The 18,790-nt window shown below is 46.6% G+C and overlaps 1 protein-coding gene across 6 annotated transcripts in view; it reads right to left on the bottom strand.

The window, feature by feature from the left end:
• Nucleotides 1-18,790, bottom strand: part of ift80 (intraflagellar transport 80 homolog (Chlamydomonas)) — a 398,557-nt gene that overhangs the window by 268,563 nt on the left and 111,204 nt on the right. For all 6 annotated transcript variants that reach the window (XM_072474470.1, XM_072474472.1, XM_072474473.1 and 3 more), the window contains exon 6: nucleotides 2,878-2,987. In XM_072474470.1, coding sequence (XP_072330571.1) covers nucleotides 2,878-2,987 — 110 coding nt within the window. The remainder of the gene's footprint in view (nucleotides 1-2,877; nucleotides 2,988-18,790) is intronic.

The following is an 18,790-nucleotide window of genomic DNA, read 5'->3' as shown; positions in this document are numbered from 1 at the left end:
GTTTCCTGATCTGCCTACTCCCCTCCACACGAGGTGGTCAATCATCAGGAGAAATACTCGCCTTTCACGACCACTGAATATCTCAAATCGCTTTATAGCCAATAAAGTACTTTTTCATTGTTGTCACTTTTGAAGTGAAGGAAGCATGGCCGCTAATTTCTGCACAGCAAACCCGCACAAACAGCAATGTGATAATGACCAGGTAATTGTTTTTATTGCGATGGTGAAGGAAGTAATGGCCAGGACACCAGGGATAATTTCCCTATTCTTCTTTGAAATAGTGCCATGGAATTTATTACACCCACCCAAGCAAGCAGTTGGTGCCTTGATTTAACATCTCACCCAAAAGACTGCATCTTCGACAGTGCAGCATCCCTTCTCTACTGCACTGGAGTGTCACCCTTGTGACTCAGAGGTACGAAAGCCACCAACTGAGTCAAGGCTGACACATGATATGGTGTATCATGGTTAGCACTGTTATATTCAACTAACCCTCCAAAAACTGCAATAAACTCCTTTAAAATGCTGCAGTTTATCCGTTAAAATATTGCTGCATATGTCCATTATTCATTCAACCATATTTAGAATTAGCAGAAGTAATGAGAGGCCGGACAAAAAAAATTGACATAAAAACAAAATCAGTACACACTGCCTACTTTCACTTAAATCAGGAAATAAGATTACAAGCCTTCAAATATGCAATTTCCTGGTATAAGTTTCTATTTCATTCCCCAAACTACTGATTATTTGCAATCTAATTATTTACATATTAATTAGAATTTGATTGGCCTTTTTAAGCGTGCAAGCTGAAGATTACAGCACGAGACCAAAGTTATATTTTGTGCCACTACAAGCCGGGTTTAAAATGTTGTCCGATTTTGTGACCATTGCATTACATTATATAAAGTAAAAAGTAAATAACATCCATCCCAATTAGCTATTTTTCAAATTCACAGCTTTTGAAAAGCATAGAACATAGAACAATACAGCGCAGTACAGGCCCTTCGGCCCACGATGTTGCACCGAAACAAAAGCCATCTAACCTACACTATGCCATTATCGTCCATATGTTTATCCAATAAACTTTTAAATGCCCTCAATGTTGGCGAGTTCACTACTGTAGCAGGTAGGGCATTCCACGGCCTCACTACCCTTTGCGTAAAGAACCTACCTCTGACCTCTGTCCTATATCTATTACCCCTCAGTTTAAAGTTATGTCCCCTCGTGCCAGCCATATCCATCCGCGAGAGAAGGCTCTCACTGTCCACCCTATCCAACCCCCTGATCATTTTGTATGCCTCTATTAAGTCTCCTCTTAACCTTCTTCTCTCCAACGAAAACAACCTCAAGTCCATCAGCCTTTCCTCATAAGATTTTCCCTCCATACCAGGCAACATCCTGGTAAATCTCCTCTGTACCCGCTCCAAAGCCTCCACGTCCTTCCTATAATGCGGTGACCAGAACTGTACGCAATACTCCAAATGCGGACGTACCAGAGTTCTGTACAGCTGCAACATGACCTCCCGACTCCGGAACTCAATCCCTCTACCAATAAAGGCCAACACTCCATAGGCCTTCTTCACAACCCTATCAACCTGGGTGGCAACTTTCAGGGATCTATGTACATGGACACCTAGATCCCTCTGCTCATCCACACTTCCAAGAACTTTACCATTAGCCAAATATTCCGCATTCCTGTTATTCCTTCCAAAGTGAATCACCTCACACTTCTCTACATTAAATCCATTTGCCACCTCTCAGCCCAGCTCTGCAGCTTATCTATATCCCTCTGTAACCTGCTACATCCTTCCACACTATCGACAACACCACCGACTTTAGTATCGTCTGCAAATTTACTCACCCACCCTTCTGCGCCTTCCTCTAGGTCATTGATAAAAATGACAAACAGCAACGGCCCCAGAACAGATCCTTGTGGTACTCCACTTGTGACTGTACTCCATTCTGAACATTTCCCATCAACCACCACCCTCTGTCTTCTTTCAGCTAGCCAATTTCTGATCCACATCTCTAAATCACCCTCAATCCCCAGCCTCCGTATTTTTTGCAATAGCCTACCGTGGGGAACCTTATCAAACGCTTTGCTGAAATCCATATACACCACATCAACTGCTCTACCCTCATCTACCTGTTCAGTCACCTTCTCAAAGAACTCAATAAGGTTTGTGAGGCATGACCTACCCTTCACAAAGCCATGCTGACTATCCCTGATCATATTATTCCTATCTAGATGATTATAAATCTTGTCTCTTATAATCCCCTCCAAGACTTTACCCACTACAGACGTGAGGCTCACCGGTCTATAGTTCCCGGGGTTGTCTCTGCTCCCCTTTTTGAACAAAGGGACCACATTTGCTGTCCTCCAGTCCTCTGGCACTATTCCTGTAGCCAATGATGACATAAAAATCAAAGCCAAAGGTCCAGCAATCTCTTCCCTGGCCTCCCAGAGAATCCTAGGATAAATCCCATCAGGTCCCGGGGACTTATCTATTTTCAGCCTGTCCAGAATTGCCAACACCTCTTCCCTACGTACCTCAATGCCATCTATTCTATTAGCCTGGGGCTCAGCATTCTCCTCCACAACATTATCTTTTTCCTGAGTGAATACTGACGAAAAGCAATCTGTTGTTTATTCCTTTAGAAAGATGCATGCGAACAAACCTAAATTTTAGAATGGACTCGAGTAGAATATATTGCAATCTCGTTGTCATGCTGAAAGAAACTTACTGCAATATCCGATCCAGAGATTAATCAGGCAGAACCATTTTAGACAAAGGCCAAAAACGTGTTAACATGATATTTACATCATTTGCATATTACTGACAACATGCAACTATTGTAAGCCCTAAATGTACAGACCTGTAGGACTTTAGCATTTGGTTGTAGAGGCTTAATGATCAGTTGTTTTCGTGAGGTATAAAGAATCTTGTCTGAATCGGGACCCCATGCTACTGAATATACTGGAGTACCTGGGAAAACATGAAGTACAATATATATATAGTATCTATCAAGTGTCCTGATTAATTTAAAAAAAAATTTTTTATAACGTGTTTCTATATATTCAATGTAAGAAGTACATACTCCCACAATCTGAAGTAGATATCACTTGTGCACTGTATAAAATATTCCCAAGCAGGAAATAAAGTCTATTTGGACAGATGTTAAGGTAAGTAACAGAGCATATTGCATTTAAAGTGTTAAAATATAGCTGCTTGCACTTGTTTCCTTTCATACAATGTTCAGCTACAAAAACATTTTGCATGGCTCCTTTATCATCTTTTTTTGCCTCTCCTAATAGATATCGTTTGGGTACAGTACCACAATAGTCAGGCACACTGGGGCACCTTGCCCAAATGGACCAGAATAATGGCAAATTATTCTGGCATGCCCAAGTGTGCCTTTATCCTAGATTCACATGCGAACTTCATACAAAAAAAGGAACGATGATCAACATTTTCTCTGTCCAAGCAAGGGACATCCAAGGCAATGCGGGATTGCGGGATTTGGGGAATGACAGAAAATACATTTTAAAAGTGAAGAACAAACGGCAAATGTAAAGAGAAATAATGTAGGGGGCTTATCCATTAGCTAAAAGGATCTTTTCTCAGCAGAGAACAAGGGGAAAGCTGCCAATTCCTTAGACTTGCAGGATCTTGAACTCCGTGATACTTTTCAAAAATAGCAGGATGGTGCAAAAATAATCTGAGGCTTGTTTCGATGGATTTGCAATAATCCGAATTTTAAATTTTCAGCAAGAATAAGGGAAGCTTTTTCTTTGTTTCAGGCATTAATGGAGTGAGGGACAGCCTCAAAAAAATCCACTCACTACACCATCCCTCCCCCACCGTATCATCATGCCCCCAACTCAAAGAGGCAGATGGGGAATGAATGTTTAAGATGGTGAACAGGATGCTGATGACCCAGGCTACTTTGTCCTGGACCATGTCAAAATTCTAGAGTTGGAGCTGTAATCATCTGGGCAGGTGGAGCGTACTCATACTCCTGATTTGTACTTTCTATATTGTGGACAAACTTTGGGGAGACAGGTCTTCTGCAGAACTCCTCAGCTCCTGTAGCCACCTTATTCATATGGCTGATCTAGTTAAGTCTCTGGTCATTGGTAATCCCCTGGATGTCTGACATGGATGAAGAGCTGTGAGCTTGGTGTGAAATGAAGGATGCAATTGTGTGGGGCATGTGAATGTCAGTATATAATTAGATGGTCTATCGGTTGTGCTGAGATTGTGATGCTGGTGGTGACAGTACAGTTATTGTGACGTGTGCTTGCAAGATGTGTCATTGTGGCTCGAGGGATAGCAGTCCAAGGAATAATTCCGGTGTCTGAGGAGTACAATGTGTGAGTCACCATGGTCTCTGTTGTGTTATGCTTCTTCAAGCTGCTTCCTTGATGTATGCTCTGACAAAGGAAGGTTCAGACTTGGAGATAGGTTGAACACATTTATTGAACAGTTAACAATTCTCCTACTTGAGTTCGACTCTCCTGCCAATCTTGCTATAGTAACTCAGTCTAACTAACCAGGCTGCTCTAAGCCATGCGGTAGGTGTGATGCTTCCGATCTACCCCTGTACTTCTCGGAGTGTCGCCTGTGGAAAGAGAAAGAGCTTGTGTGCCCTGACCTTTTGTATGTGTTGCCCCCTTGTGGTAGCGTCACCTCTCGGTGTCTTGACTGCCCATTGGTCGTGTGCTATTCTATGTGTTCATTAGCTGTATGTCTGCATGTCATGACATCTCTGGTGCTCTACTTAGTCGTAGTGTATTTACATTAACCCCTTGTGTATTTACAGTGATGCATATCATCACATCCCCCCTTTTTTCGTGTTACATATTTTCTGTACTTGGTTAAAGAATATTGAACAAAATAGATAAGTGATGACATGTACAAATCATGATGACAGTGATGATTATACAATACCAAATAATATTTCTGAGTCCAAAGTTCATGAATTAATATGGTCGAGTGGCTGTCTTGTTTTGTTATTTAGGTGTCGATGTTGATGTTGACATTTCCTTGTGAACGCTGTCAGTGTCCCTGTGCTTAAGGAACCAAGAAGGCATCAGGAGGTGTTCAAATGGTCAAATCACTTCGTTGTCTGATGTGGACTCTTTTTTTCTATGCTTGTGGTAGCGATGCAGTATGTCACCTGTGTTGAAAGCTGGTTTGCTTGTGTGTAGTGGAGCAAACTTAAATCAGTGAGATTTGCTGTCATGCCATGGTATGGCTGTACTCTTGTCAGTGTTAGGAGCTGTGTTTTTACATTGTCCTGCATTTGCAGAGTTGTACCATGTCGTACCAGTCGTTGTTCCAGTGTTGTTGTTTTTGTCGTGCTTGTTGTTGACATTGGTACCTTTGGTACGCTTCTTGTTGTTGTCTTTGTTGTTGTTTTCGTAGGTTTTGTTGTTCTGTTTATTGCGCTCAATGACCACACTGAGTGGAGAATTCGAGCCCTTCACAAAGTTACTTGTGTCAGTGTCCTTTGTGGCATCTGCTGTTTCATTGAGTGTGCGGTCTCTGATTCCTCGGCGCTCCGGTTCACTGGAATCATCTTCGGCTTGTCGATGCTCCCCGTCTGAAGTCCTTTCTGGTTCACCTGAATCAGCTTTGGTTTCTTGACACTCCCCGTCCGGAGTCATTTCAGGTTCACTTGAATAATCTGAGGTATCTTGACGCTCCACGTCCGGAGTCAAAACGTTCAGGAATGCATTTTCTTTTGGAGAGGCTCGAGTGGATGAGGTTTGAATTAACGTGGTGTCACTGGAGTCACTGGTAACCTCACTTCGATCGTCGAGTGCCTCTGTACATACTAGCTGAGGTCTGTCAGTCTCGCTGAGATGTTGCACATCTTGTATGGGAATTGTGAAGTCTTTGTCACTTGTCGCACATACAGTGGGTCGACCTTCAGTGTCTTCTTGTCGGTTAGTTGAGCTGGGTAGACTGTCAGAGTCTTCTTCTGATGGCTCAAATAATCTGGGTAGACTGTCATAGTCTTTTTGTTGTTCGCGCGAGCGTGGTAGACGGTCATAGTCATCTTGCTGTGCACTTGAGCGTGGCAGACTTGCATCGTCTGCTGCTGGTTGCTCAGATAAGATTGCTAGACCTTCATGGTTTGGTTCATGCAAGGACTGCTCTGGAGTCTTGCGTTGCTTCCATCGTGGAGTCTGTCAACGAGCTCACTGTGGAGGCTTGTACCGCTCTCTCTGTGGAGTCTGGCATCGTTCCCTGTGTCAGTGGTCTCGCTGTGGAGTCGATCTGGTCGCTCTCAACGGAGTCGTGCAGTGGTCTTGCTGTGGAGTCTTTCTGGGTTCTCTGTGTGGAGACATGCAGTGGTCTCGCTGTGGAGTCGGTCATCGCTTTCTGTGCAGAGTCGGGGACACTTCGTGGTGCGTGGACCACCTTTCGTGTGGAGTTGGGGACTCTTCGTGGTGCGTGGACCACTCTGTGTGGCGTCAGGCCACTCTCTGTGGGCTTGTACCTCTCTCTGTCTCTTGGCGTCAGGCCGCTCTCTGTGGGCTTGTACCTCTCTCTGTCTCTTGGCGGCAGGCCGCAGCAGACTTTACTCAAAGTAGACGTACCTTACTGACGGTGTTCAAGAACACTGAGCATGGAACGGAGAGTCCCAATATTGGGCACTTTACATGGGAAGAGTTCCATACGGCAGCCTCCTCTATAGGCAACTGCACACATTCTACCTTCAGTTAACCATAACCAAATAAGTAAGTTGTCAGAAAGCAGGCAGTCATTAATGACAAAAATAATAATAGCGCATGTGGCTTTGGATGTCAGGGACATCAAATGGTTTTGCATCTAAAGACTTCTTGCTATGGTTATTCCTGCTACTTATGGAGTACTGTGTCAGTTAGATTAAATGGTGAGACAAGTACCAAAAGCAAGAATTGGCAGAGGAATAAGAAAAGAGCAGCCAAAAAATCCATGTGGCTTTGCTTATAATTTGAATATCCAGTATTTTGGGTGTGGAGTTAAAAAGTTCTGAGTAATTGGGTAATTCAGGTTGAGTGGATGTACTGTTTGCCATCTTCATAATTTGTGTTGCTGCTGTTCACTAATGAAAGTAGAGATAAATGGTATCCTTTTCTGAAGGCAGCTAGCAAACAGGAAGTATAGTTGCACCTTGTCTGTTTCAGGCATTTACATTAATTCCCCCAAAGGATTTTTCACATCTTCCCAGGAGATTGCAAATCTCTTGACTGGCCCAGATACATATTTAGACCTTTTCTGATGATCTAGATCCTTCACATATGCACAATTGTCATGGGGATCTGTTCATCTTGGCTGGTTTGCACAGCTACACATCTCTTGAGCCGTCCAAACACCATTAAGTTACAAGCTTGCCCGGAGTGTGAGATTTGTAGCATACTCGGCTGGGACTCAAAATCTGGCAAGGCAGCAACCCTCAAAAGGGGAAGAAAAGTGGAGATATTAATCAAAATAATACAGCAAAAATTGTGTGGGTAACATCATTGCCTTTGATAATGAGGTGTTGGAGATCCTGCTGTAGCAAGTGCACCATTCTCGTGTGGTTATTTAAAGCATTGCAATGGCATTTATTTGAAGCATCAGGTTTCCTTATATTGACTCTTCATACAAGCAGAGACCAGTGTCTTTATCCATACATTGTTCTGTTGCTTCATAACTAAGCACTACTATTCTTATAAGTGCAGATGGCAATTCAAGTTAATGTCCTCCTCCATTGCTTTGAAATCTCTGGTTGAGGTCAGCTGTTAAGGATGGAGAAAGGTGCCTCAAGATCAGACATCTTTGTGTTTCTTACAAAAATGTTTACGAGTTGCTGTTTACTGATGACATCATCACTGGTGTCTGCAAGATTGTCACTGATGCATAATGATATTTCTAGGGCCAACTGCCATATGTGCAAAACAAATAAGTATACTGCCGACTATAATTTAAATTCTTGCTGCACAATTTTTCCTTCCATTGATAACACCTCTGAATTCTAAGCAATGAGTGTTCATTCTTAATGCAAACCTTCAACATCTGGTTTCATTGTATGCATAATGGATTCATAACCAGAACCAACAGAGATGAGTCCCAAGACAATATACTCAAAATAATTCTTATTACGTAATTCATGGCCAGTAGCGAACAATACATATACAATGAAACCACATGTCAAAAGCACGCATCAGAAATTAACACATTGTCACTGTGGAATGCTAATGTATAACAGACGACTTTTAAAGCTGGTTTAGCACAGTGGGCTAAGACAGCTGGCTTGTAATGCAGAACAAGACCAGCAACGCGGGTTCAATTCCCGTTCCAGCCTCCCAGAACAGGCGCCGGAATGTGGAGACTAGGGGCTTTTCACAGTAACTTCATTGAAGCCTACTTGTGAAAATAAGTGATTATTATTATTATTACTGCCTGGAATTCAACAGTTTTATGGAGTTAGAAACACTGGAAGACTGGAGGGCGGTACACTGAAATGCCCTGAATTAATTTCCATTTGACAATGAAAACAGGGAAAAGATTACCAGACCTGTGTAAGGTCATTGAAATCATGCTGCGCAACACTATCATGTAGCTTTACTCAATAGCGATCACAGTAGATTGCTCTATGTGCGAGAATCAGAACAATGGGGTGAATTCTCTGTCTCACCAGCCGCGTATTCCTCAATGGCGTGCCGGCAGTGGGATTCTTAGTTTCCGCCGGCCAATGGGATTTCTCATTGTGGCCATCCCATGGGTGGGGATGCGCTGCTGGTGGAACTGAGAATCCAGCCAGTGGAGAATGCACCCCAATGTCACATAAAATTATAATGTGGAGACAGTTACCGTAAAATTTGACTGAGCAGTAGAGAAAAGTTACAGCAGTCGAGTCTTACACTATGTGAGGACAGTGTAGTTCTGATGATGTAAGAATCAAGGGGGTGAGAAGTCAAATTTGAGCTGAGTTCTAGCACAGGGAAAACAAAGAACAAGCAAGGTTGGGAATGGGCAGAGAGTTCTACACATTTAACTTCAAACTTGCAGCTTGTGCTTGTAGTTTGAATGAAAAAGTACCCAATATTAGAGCAAGTCAAACTTAGGCAACTTTGAGATTGGAAGGGGCAGGGCAACGGATAGTAACAGATGACCAGATGCTGTAAACCAAAGTAGCTCAGTCTGGAGCAGTATATCCCTTATATTTCATACATAAGACAGAGTTTTTATGCACAAGAAACTTGACTTGCCAGTGGAAGTTGACTTTCATCCATGGTTTTCAAGCATCAAAACCCAGTCTCGTATGTGAAGTATTTGGAATATTGTTCCTCGGTGCAAACAACGTTTCTTCGTAATGATGGATTATACCAGAATGTCACTATATATCCTTGATCTTGCCAATGAGCAAGGAAATGTCATTAACAGGCCAATGAACTTCAAAGTAAAAACACAATTAAAGCTTGGTATAGGATAAATTATGTACAACAGCAAGTTAAGCAAGTAGATATAAATATCAATGTCGAACTTAACACACACTTGTACATTTGTTTAATCAAGTTGGCAGGCAGCTCCAGATTGAGCTCCTTTGTTCTACAACATCTGGTCATCTGTTGTCATTCTTTGCACTACCTGCTCCCCACAACCCCAATCTCTGACTTTCACTGTCTAAGTTTGTCTTGCTCTGGGAGTTGGTGCATTCTTGTTCAAGCTGAAAGTTTAAAGGTGCATTCTCGTTCAAGCTGCAAGTTTAAAGTTAAATGTGTAGATCTCTGCCTAATCCCAACCTTGCTTGTTCTTGGATTTCCCTATGCTGAAACTCAGCTCAAATTTGACTCCTCAACCCTTTGATTCCTGCACCATCAGAACTACACTGTTCTCACATAGTGCAAGACTCGACGCTGTGACTTTTCTTTACCACTCAAGTCGCTTTAAAATTTAAGGTAAATCGCTCTACATTACAGTCCATTCTGCACTGCTGCCTGACGATCTTTGCTCTGCCACATTTTGCCTGCTTCCCATTGTCAAAGACGCAGTTTATGCCTCTGTTGATATACTAGATCAGTTTATGTTTACTAATAATCACTCCTATATCAGCCTATCCTCATTATCGCCACACTACTCATCAGCTTGCATGTGGAAATGCTTCCCAGCAGTGGCCTGTGGTGCTGGTAACAGGCTGATGAGAGAGAAAAAAGGCACATAGGCCAAAAACAGGAACTGCTAAATAAGGCCCTCAGAAGAGACACTGAAATTATCTCCCCACCTGCAGATCACCTCAGTCATGAGCACATAAAACTGATCTAGCAGCTTCAAGACGTCAAGATTGTTTTATCACAACAGTGTCAATTGGGGACCTAAAGGCTGTGCCTTTTGTGGAAAGGGTCAACTCATTCAGACTTAGCTGTTGCCCTTTGAATTAAAGGGTTTGTGATTAGTTGCACTTAACTTCCATGCCAAATTGTAGGGCTGATAATTTGACTCTTCTCTTAAAATTACTGTTATAACCTGCCTACTGACGATTGGCTGGGGACTAATGACTATCCCACAATCCTATGGGAGTATGAACTTCCCCAATGAGGGGGGTGGGGAAACTCCTACTATAAATAAGCTGGCCAGTCCAGGAACCAGCAGGAAGGAGAAGGTAGCAAGGGAAGTTACTGCTACTGTTATGTATATATTGTTATAGTAAATAAACGTTATTATTTTGTATCCTTAAAACTCGTGCTGGATTCTTCGGGGCCCTTACAAAACTGGCGCGGTAAAAGGTAAAGGTAAAAGTGAATAGCTGTCTACTCTGCTGAAGCCACCTCCCTGGATTTTTGTTGGATACAGGTTGGAAGTTGTTTTCTATTATACCATGCCTCTGTACGGACGTTTGGATGTTTTTGATGCTGCGCTGGAAAGCTGGAACCAGTACACACAACGGATGCGTTACTATTTCCGGGCAAACAATATCACTGAAAATGAGCGCCAGGTGGTCATATTGCTCACCGCCAGCGGGCCGCATACGTTTGGGGTGATTAGGAGCCTTACGTACCCAGCTGCGCCGGACACCAAAACGTTTGACGAACTTGTGAATATAGTGGGGCAACACTTTAACCCAACCCCGTCCACGATAGTCCAGCGTTACCGGTTTAATACCGCTGAGGACCCCTGGAGAATCCCTTGCCGATTTTTTAATCCAGGCTACGTGGGATTGCGGAATACTGTGACTATGGTGAGACCTTGTCAGAAATGTTACGCGACCGTTTGGTTTGCGGTATTAACAATGCAGCCACCCAGAGAAAGTTGTTAGCGGAGCCAACATTGACTTTTCAACAGGCAATACAAATAGTCTTGTCCCGAGAGCGCAGAGCGAGGAGTACAGGAGCTACAGGGAATGGAAGTGCATGCCTTGGGGCGCAACCCTTTCCGCCCAAAAACGTCCCCCCGCACTCCTGCGGTACCTTGGGCGAGGCAACGACCAGACCGACGCCAGTGGCCATCGGACATTCCTCCCCGAAGGGAGTCTTCTCCAGAGCCAATGGATGAGGAGCCATGTCCGTGTCAGACTTGTAGGCGCCGACCCCGTCGCGGACGGCGGTCCTGGGGACGCCAGAGGCGCCGTCGTTCAGACCGAAACTGGGACCAGCCCAGGGGCCGTAACTGGGACCAGCCCAGAGGCCGTACCTTCCATGTGGATGAACCTGCGGCGACCACTCCTGAGGACGTGGAGACGGAGGACGACTGCCTGCAGCTGCATTGTGTGGCAGCTCCCAGTGTGTCCCCCATTAAGGTCACAGTACGGGTCAATGGCCACCCGCTGGAGATGGAGTTGGATACTGGCGCAGCGGTCTCCGTGATAGCCCAGAGGACATTCGACCGCATCAAGCAGGGTATACAGACCCTTACATTAACTGACTCACAGGCCAGGTTGGCCACCTACACTGGGGAACCACTGGACATTGCAGGAACTACAATGACCCCTGTTGTCTATGGACGCCAGGAGGGGCGTTTCCCACTTATCGTAGTGCGCGGCCATGGGCCCAGCCTGTTGGGTCGGGACTGGTTGCGCCATTTGCGATTGCAATGGCAGCACATCCTCCAAACAGTTTCTGGAGGGTTGACTGAGGTGCTAGGACGATACCCAGAGGTATTCCAGCCTAGTTTGGGGAAAATAAAAGGGGCCGTAGCCCGTATCCAAGTTGAACCAGGAGCCACGCCGCGCTATTTCCGGGCGCGCCCAGTGCCTTACGCTTTGCTCGAGAAGGTAGAAGGGGAGCTCCCTCGTTTGGAGAGTTTGGGTATTATCAGGCCCGTCCGTTTTGCTGACTGGGCAGCACCAATTGTACCAGTAATGAAGCCAGATGCCACAGTTCGCTTGTGTGGCGACTATAAACTTACAGTAAATACAGTTTCCCGACTCGATCGATACCCAATGCCTCGCATAGAGGATCTCTACGAGAAACTTGCAGGCGGACTCATTCACAAAATTAGATATGAGTCACGCCTACCTGCAGTTGGAGCTGGACCCTGCCTCCCGACCATATGTAACAATTAACACACACCGGGGCCTGTATGAATATACACTGTTGCCCTTTGGAGTATCCTCTGCCTGCGCAATTTTTCAACGTGTTATGGAGGGCATTTTGAGAGGTTTACCACGTGTGGCTGTCTACCTAGATGACGTGTTGATTACAGGGACGTCGGAGCAAGAGCATTTGGAAAATCTGGAGGCTGTCCTTAAGACGCCTTTCGGAGGCTGGAGTCAGTTTACGTCACACAGTGCGTATTTCAGGCAAAAGAAGTAGTCTACCTAGGTTATCGGGTGGACCGCGAGGGTCTGCACCCCGTCGCAGAGAAGGTACGTGCAATTCAACATGCCCCCACCCCGACTGACACTTCGCATCTTCGTTCTCTTCTCGGTCTCGTAAACTATTACGGGAAGTTCCTCCCCAATCTGGCAACTACGCTGGCCCCCTTGCACCTGCTGCTAAAGAAAAATCACACCTGGGTTTGGGGTCAGCCGCAAGAAACCGCTTTCCGGCGGGTAAAGCAACAATTGTCGTCGTCTGGGTTACTAACCCACTATGATCCGGGAAAGCCTTTGCTCGTCACATGTGATGCATCCCCGTATGGTATTGGGGCTGTCCTGTCCCACAAGATGGAGAACGGGGCCAAGCGACCGATAGCTTTCGCCTCCCGCACATTGACTGCAGCGGAGAAAAAGTACGCGCAGATCGAGAAGGAGGGCCTGGCAGTGGTTTTCGCGGTGAAACGCTTCCACCAGTATGTGTACGGCCGCCATTTCACTATCGTGACTGATCATAAGCCCCTGCTGGGTCTCTTCAGAGAGGATAAGCCAATACCGCCCATTGCTTCTGCACGGATCCAGCGCTGGGCTTTGTAGCTTGCTGCATAGGAGTATTCTCTGGAGCACAAACCAGGTACGCAGATAGCAAATGCCGACTCACTGAGCCGATTGCCTTTATCGACCGGCCCATGTCGACCCCCACGACCGGTGAGGTGGTCGCAACCCTAAATTTTATGGACACCTTGCCTGTCACGGCATCACAGATCCGTGAGTGGACCCAGACGGAGCCAGTCTTGTCAAAGGTTCGGCACATAGTCCTGTATGGTGGGCAGCATAGACAGCTCCCAGGCGAGTTGCGGGCATTTTCCTCCAAGCTGAGAGTTCAGCGTGGAAGACGGCATCCTCTTGTGGGGGACGCATGTGATTGTCCCGGAAAAAGGCCAGGAGCTGATATTATCAGACTTGCACAATGGACATCCGGGCATGACCAAGATGAAAATGTTGGCCCGGAGTTATGTCTGGTGGCCAGGCCTCGACACAGACATTGAGAAGGTGGCCCAAAACTGCTCCATTTGCCAGAAGCATCAGAAGCTTCCGCCGGCCGCGCCCCTACATCACTGGGAATGGCCAGGGCGGCCTTGGGCACGCTTACATGCAGATTTCGCAGGCCCATTTCAGGGATCCATGTTCCTTCTACTAATTGACGCCCAGTCCAAATGGCTGGAGGTGCATAAGATGCAGGGGACAACGTCCTGCGCAACAATTGAAAAAAATGTGTTTATCATTTAGTACGCATGGCCTCCCAGAGGTGCTGGTCACGGATAATGGCACTCCATTCACGAGTGAGGAGTTTGCTAGGTTTACAAAGATGAACAGCATCCGCCATATCCGCACTGCCCCTTACCACCCGGCTTCAAATGGGTTGGCAGAGCGTGCAGTGCAAACATTCAAAAGAGGCCTAAAGAAGCAGTCTTCCGGATCAATGGACACGAGACTGGCTCGGTTTTTGTTTACGTACAGGACCACCCCCCCCATACAGTGACTGGGGTAGCTCCCGCAGAACTCCTAATGGGCCGGAGACTTCGCACCCGCCTTAGTATGGTCTTCCCGGACATTGGCGCAAAAGTACGCTGCACACAAGAACGGCAGGGACCGGGATTGTCTCGGCATCGTCCGATTCGGCAGTTTGCGCTCGGTGACCCAGTATTCATGCGGAATTTTGCTGGTGGTGCCCAATGGGTTCCTGGTGTAATCTTTCGCCAAATGGGCCCTATATCGTACCAAGTGCAAGCCCAGGGTTGTCTCCAGCGAAAACATGTAGACCACGTCCGGTCCAGAAGATCATCCCGCAAAAGATTCCTCGCCCCCGGAGCTCAGTTCAACAGCGGCAAAGACCAGAAACAAGGGAAGGTAGTCCTCCAAATCTTCCACTGGTGCCTCACTCGAAGCCTGCGCAGGTCGTGACGGGACCGAATGGAAATAGAGACGCTGACATGACGGAGGCAGCAGACTCTGACTCCGAGATGGAGACACAGGATGAATCAGAGGGGGAATCCTCGGGTCCACAGGCCGTGGATGTACAACCGCGCCGTTCATCACGGAAGCGCTGGTCTCCGTCTCGTTATACGCCGCCTGAACCAGCGCCGCGTGCAAATGGCGTCCGGCCTGCGGCCAAACGAGTTTGACGCCTTCCTTCGCCAGGGCCTACGGTGGATTCCTTGGACTTTGGGGGGGGGAGGGATGTTATAACCTGCCTACTGACGATTGGCTGGGGACTAATGACTATCCCACAATCCTATGGGAGTATGAACTTCCCCAATGAGGGGGGCGGAGAAACTCCTACTACAAATAAGCTGGCCAGTCCAGGAAGGAGAAGGTAGCAAGGGAAGTTACTGCTACTGTTATGTATATATTGTTATAGTAAATAAACGTTATTATTTTGTATCCTTAACTCGTGCTGGATTCTTCGGGGCCCTTACAAAAATTACCATGCCGGGATACAATTGATCTGGAGATTTAATTGATTAAATAAATTGTGTGTGGAAAACAGCAACTCATACAAAAGGGGATAACTTGGGAGTTAATCTGTATGGGTTCTTGAGCTTCAAACCCCTTTCATTGTTTGAAAAGAGATAAATTAAACAGTCTCAGTTTACGCTGACACTATTTCAATCTGGGATTTTTTCATAAGTAATATTTTGTTGTGCGTATTATCAATACTGAGTAAATGCCAACTCAGGTAATGAATACACAAGCATGTAAAATCAGTTGTTTTAATTCTATGTACTTAATTGTAAATAGGTTAGACATGAATGATTTTCTGTAAAATCACGAGTGAGGTGATCTGCAGCTGGGGAGATAATGTTAAATTTGGGGGGTTCAGTCAATGAAGCTGCAACAGATGATGGATTCTTCAATCTCATTGTCTGGGGTTACGGAATGGGAGTGGAAACCTTAGATGAATAAAATATAGAATTTGTGCAGATCACGCTACTCATGATGTAAGAATGGACAAGAACAATGATTATCATAGAATTTACAGTGCAGAAGGAGGCCATTCGGCCCATCGAGTCTGCACCAGCTCTTGGAAAGAGCACCCTACCCAAGGTCAACACCTCCGCCCTATCCCCATAACCCAGTAACCCCACCCAACACTAAGGGCAATTTATCATGGCCAATCCACCTAACCCGCACATCTTTGGACTGTGGGAGGAAACCCACACACACACGGGGAGGATGTGCAGACTCTGCACAGACACTGACCCAAGCCGGAATCGAACCTGGGACCCTGGAGCTGTGAAGCAATTGTGCTATCCACAAGGCTACCGTGCTGCCCCCATGATGAGATAATGGAGGCGGTTCCCCTGCAATTTATTGAGGCAGCATACTTTTTACCAGCATAGTCGTTTAAACCTCAAGGTGACATAGCTTGGGTATGCTGGTGGTGACAAAAGGTTTGAGTTATGACTGTTGAGAATTTAGGTTCACAACGATAGCTGTAACACAAACAAAACATGTTAAAGAGTAGGGTATATGGGAAATCGGCATACATAAATGATCAAAGTCAAGCTGAACGTTACTGAAAAGATTAAAGGGAAGCTGCCCGTCTGTTAAGAGAGCTATCTTCGAGAAATTAAGTTGTTGTCCGAACAATTGAGGAAATTGGAGAAGTTAAAAAGGGGACACAAGAACAGAGGGGAGTAGTGAGAAGTGACGGAGGAGGATTCTGGGAGAAGTCGGCTCGCTCACCACAACTAGTGGATTGCAGAGAAGGACCTGGTGTCAAAGAAAGGTAAAGCCCCAAACATTACATTGCTGTAGTGTTTGCATTCTTCCCTCCTCCTCAAACCAAAGAATGGGCGAGAGAGCGAGTTTCGATCCACAAGACATCAAGGAGAGTCATACCTGCAAGAAGTGCCAGAGGGTAGCAGTCCTTGAACAACGTGGCTTATTTGAATCAGCGGCTCTCTTCACTGCTCACCATAGAAGACGGAGAGGGGTTTCTGGAACAGTCGTACCAGAGGGTGGACACTCCACATCATGATAAGCAGGCAAGGGGAAGTATAGGGATGGCAGGAGAGTGGGTGACCATCGCCGAAAGGAAAAGAGACAGCAGGTCGATGAAACCCAGGACTCATTGGAGCTGTCTGACTCATTGGAGCGGTCTATCAGGAATCAAACTTTAGATGCCTATGAAGTGAGCAACACGACTTAATGAGGCAGAGATGACTCGAGGGAAAACCACAGTAGCTTGAGGCTTCTCTGGGAAAACAAAGTGAGGGAGTCTGGTGAGCAGATTGGAAAGGGGTAGTAGTGGATGACTCAACAGTTCGAGGGATGGACAATGCAGTTTGCAGTCGAGATCGTGAGTCCCTTTTGGTTATTTGCCTCCCGGGTGCAAGGGTTCAGGACATAACGAATCGGCTGGACAAACGTCTGGAAAGAGAGGGAGAGTGAACAACCAGAGGTTGTCGTTCATGTGGGACCAACAACATAGAGGGGGACATTTTTGAGGTCTGGAGGACCAGTTTCAGGAGTTCGGGAGTAGGTTGAAATGTTGGGCCTCCACTCAGAAATACTACCTCTGCCACAAGCTTCACCATTTAGGCAAAGGCAGATCAGGGAGGTAAATGCATGGCTTGAGGGATGGTGGAGAAGTGGGGGTTTCGATTTTTGGGTCACTGGGATCAGTTTTGGGAAAGGAGAAAGCCGTTTAGAAAAGATGGGTTTCATCGGAGTTGAAACGGAACCAATCTCCTGGCTGAGAGAGTAAATATTGTAGTGGGGGTGGATTTAAATTTGTAAGGCAGGGGGGGTGGGTTGACTAATGAGCCTAGTTTTAGAAGAACCAGTGAGGGCAAAAGAGAGAAGGTGGGGAATAGGGAAACAAAAGTGAGGGAAGGCTGGAGTGCTGACAGTGAACAAAGAACTGGTCACCTCCCAAATGGCAAGAAAGAGATACGGGCAGGGTTAAATTTGTATGTATATAAATGCAGGGAGTAAGGGCAGCACGGTGGCGCAGTGGATTAGTCCTGCAGCCTCACGGCGCAGAGGTCCCAGGTTCAATCCCGGCTCTGGGTCATTGTCCGCATGGAGTTCGCACATTGATATACCTTCAATTCACCAAGAGGCCGAGAGAGAGAGAGTGAACATAAGGCTTTCTTAGTTGTGTGTGGTAGTCAGTATTAGAGGTATTACAGTACCTGTAACGCTGTAAAACCATTGGTGTAGGAGGTACTGGTTTCATTGGTTAAGCCGGCCTGATGGTTCCGCCCAGTAAGGTGGAGTATAAGAGCCAGTGTCTCCCCAGCAGCTGCCTTCTGTACCTGCGCTGCTGGGGGAAACATCTAGTCTGGCGAGTCGGAAACTGTTGGGGTGTGGGGGTAGACAGGGGGGTGGCGGCGCGGGACAGTACAGGAGACCATGGAGGGCGTACGGGGTGCTGGGGGTGGAGGGTGCGTTGGCAGGGGAACCAGCTGGTGCCAGGTCTCGTAGGGAGACCGTATCTTGCGAGTTGACTGTCAACTCCGGGACCTGTCCTTCTCCGGAGGCACATGAGGAGCCACAAGACCGACCCGCTGGTCGAGAGGGTTCAGCTGCTCCACGCCAACCCCCAGTACGCCTACAACTTGGTGCGCGATGTTGGCGTACTAGGGGTTGGCGTGGAGCAGCTGGACCCTCTCGATCAGCGGGTCGGTCTTATGGCTCCTCATGTGCCTCCGGAGAAGGACATGTCCTGGAGTCGACAGCCAAGGTGGAAGCGAGACCCCGGAGATGGACTACCTGGGGAAAATAAACAAACGATTGTGAGGGGTCTCATTCGTGGCTGTGCAGAGGAGTGATCTGATAGAGTGGAGGGCATCGGGGAGGACCTCCTGCCAGCGGGAGATTGGGAGACCTCTGGACCCAAGGGTCAGAAGGACGGCCTTCCATACCGTCGCGTTCTCCCCCTCCACCTGCCCGTTTCCCTGCGTGTTATAGCTAGTAGTCCTGCTCGAGG

Source organism: Scyliorhinus torazame, chromosome 14 (genome assembly GCF_047496885.1).
Source record: "Scyliorhinus torazame isolate Kashiwa2021f chromosome 14, sScyTor2.1, whole genome shotgun sequence".
Taxonomy (NCBI): Eukaryota; Metazoa; Chordata; class Chondrichthyes; order Carcharhiniformes; family Scyliorhinidae; genus Scyliorhinus; species Scyliorhinus torazame.
This window is presented reverse-complemented; position numbering and strand designations above follow the sequence as displayed.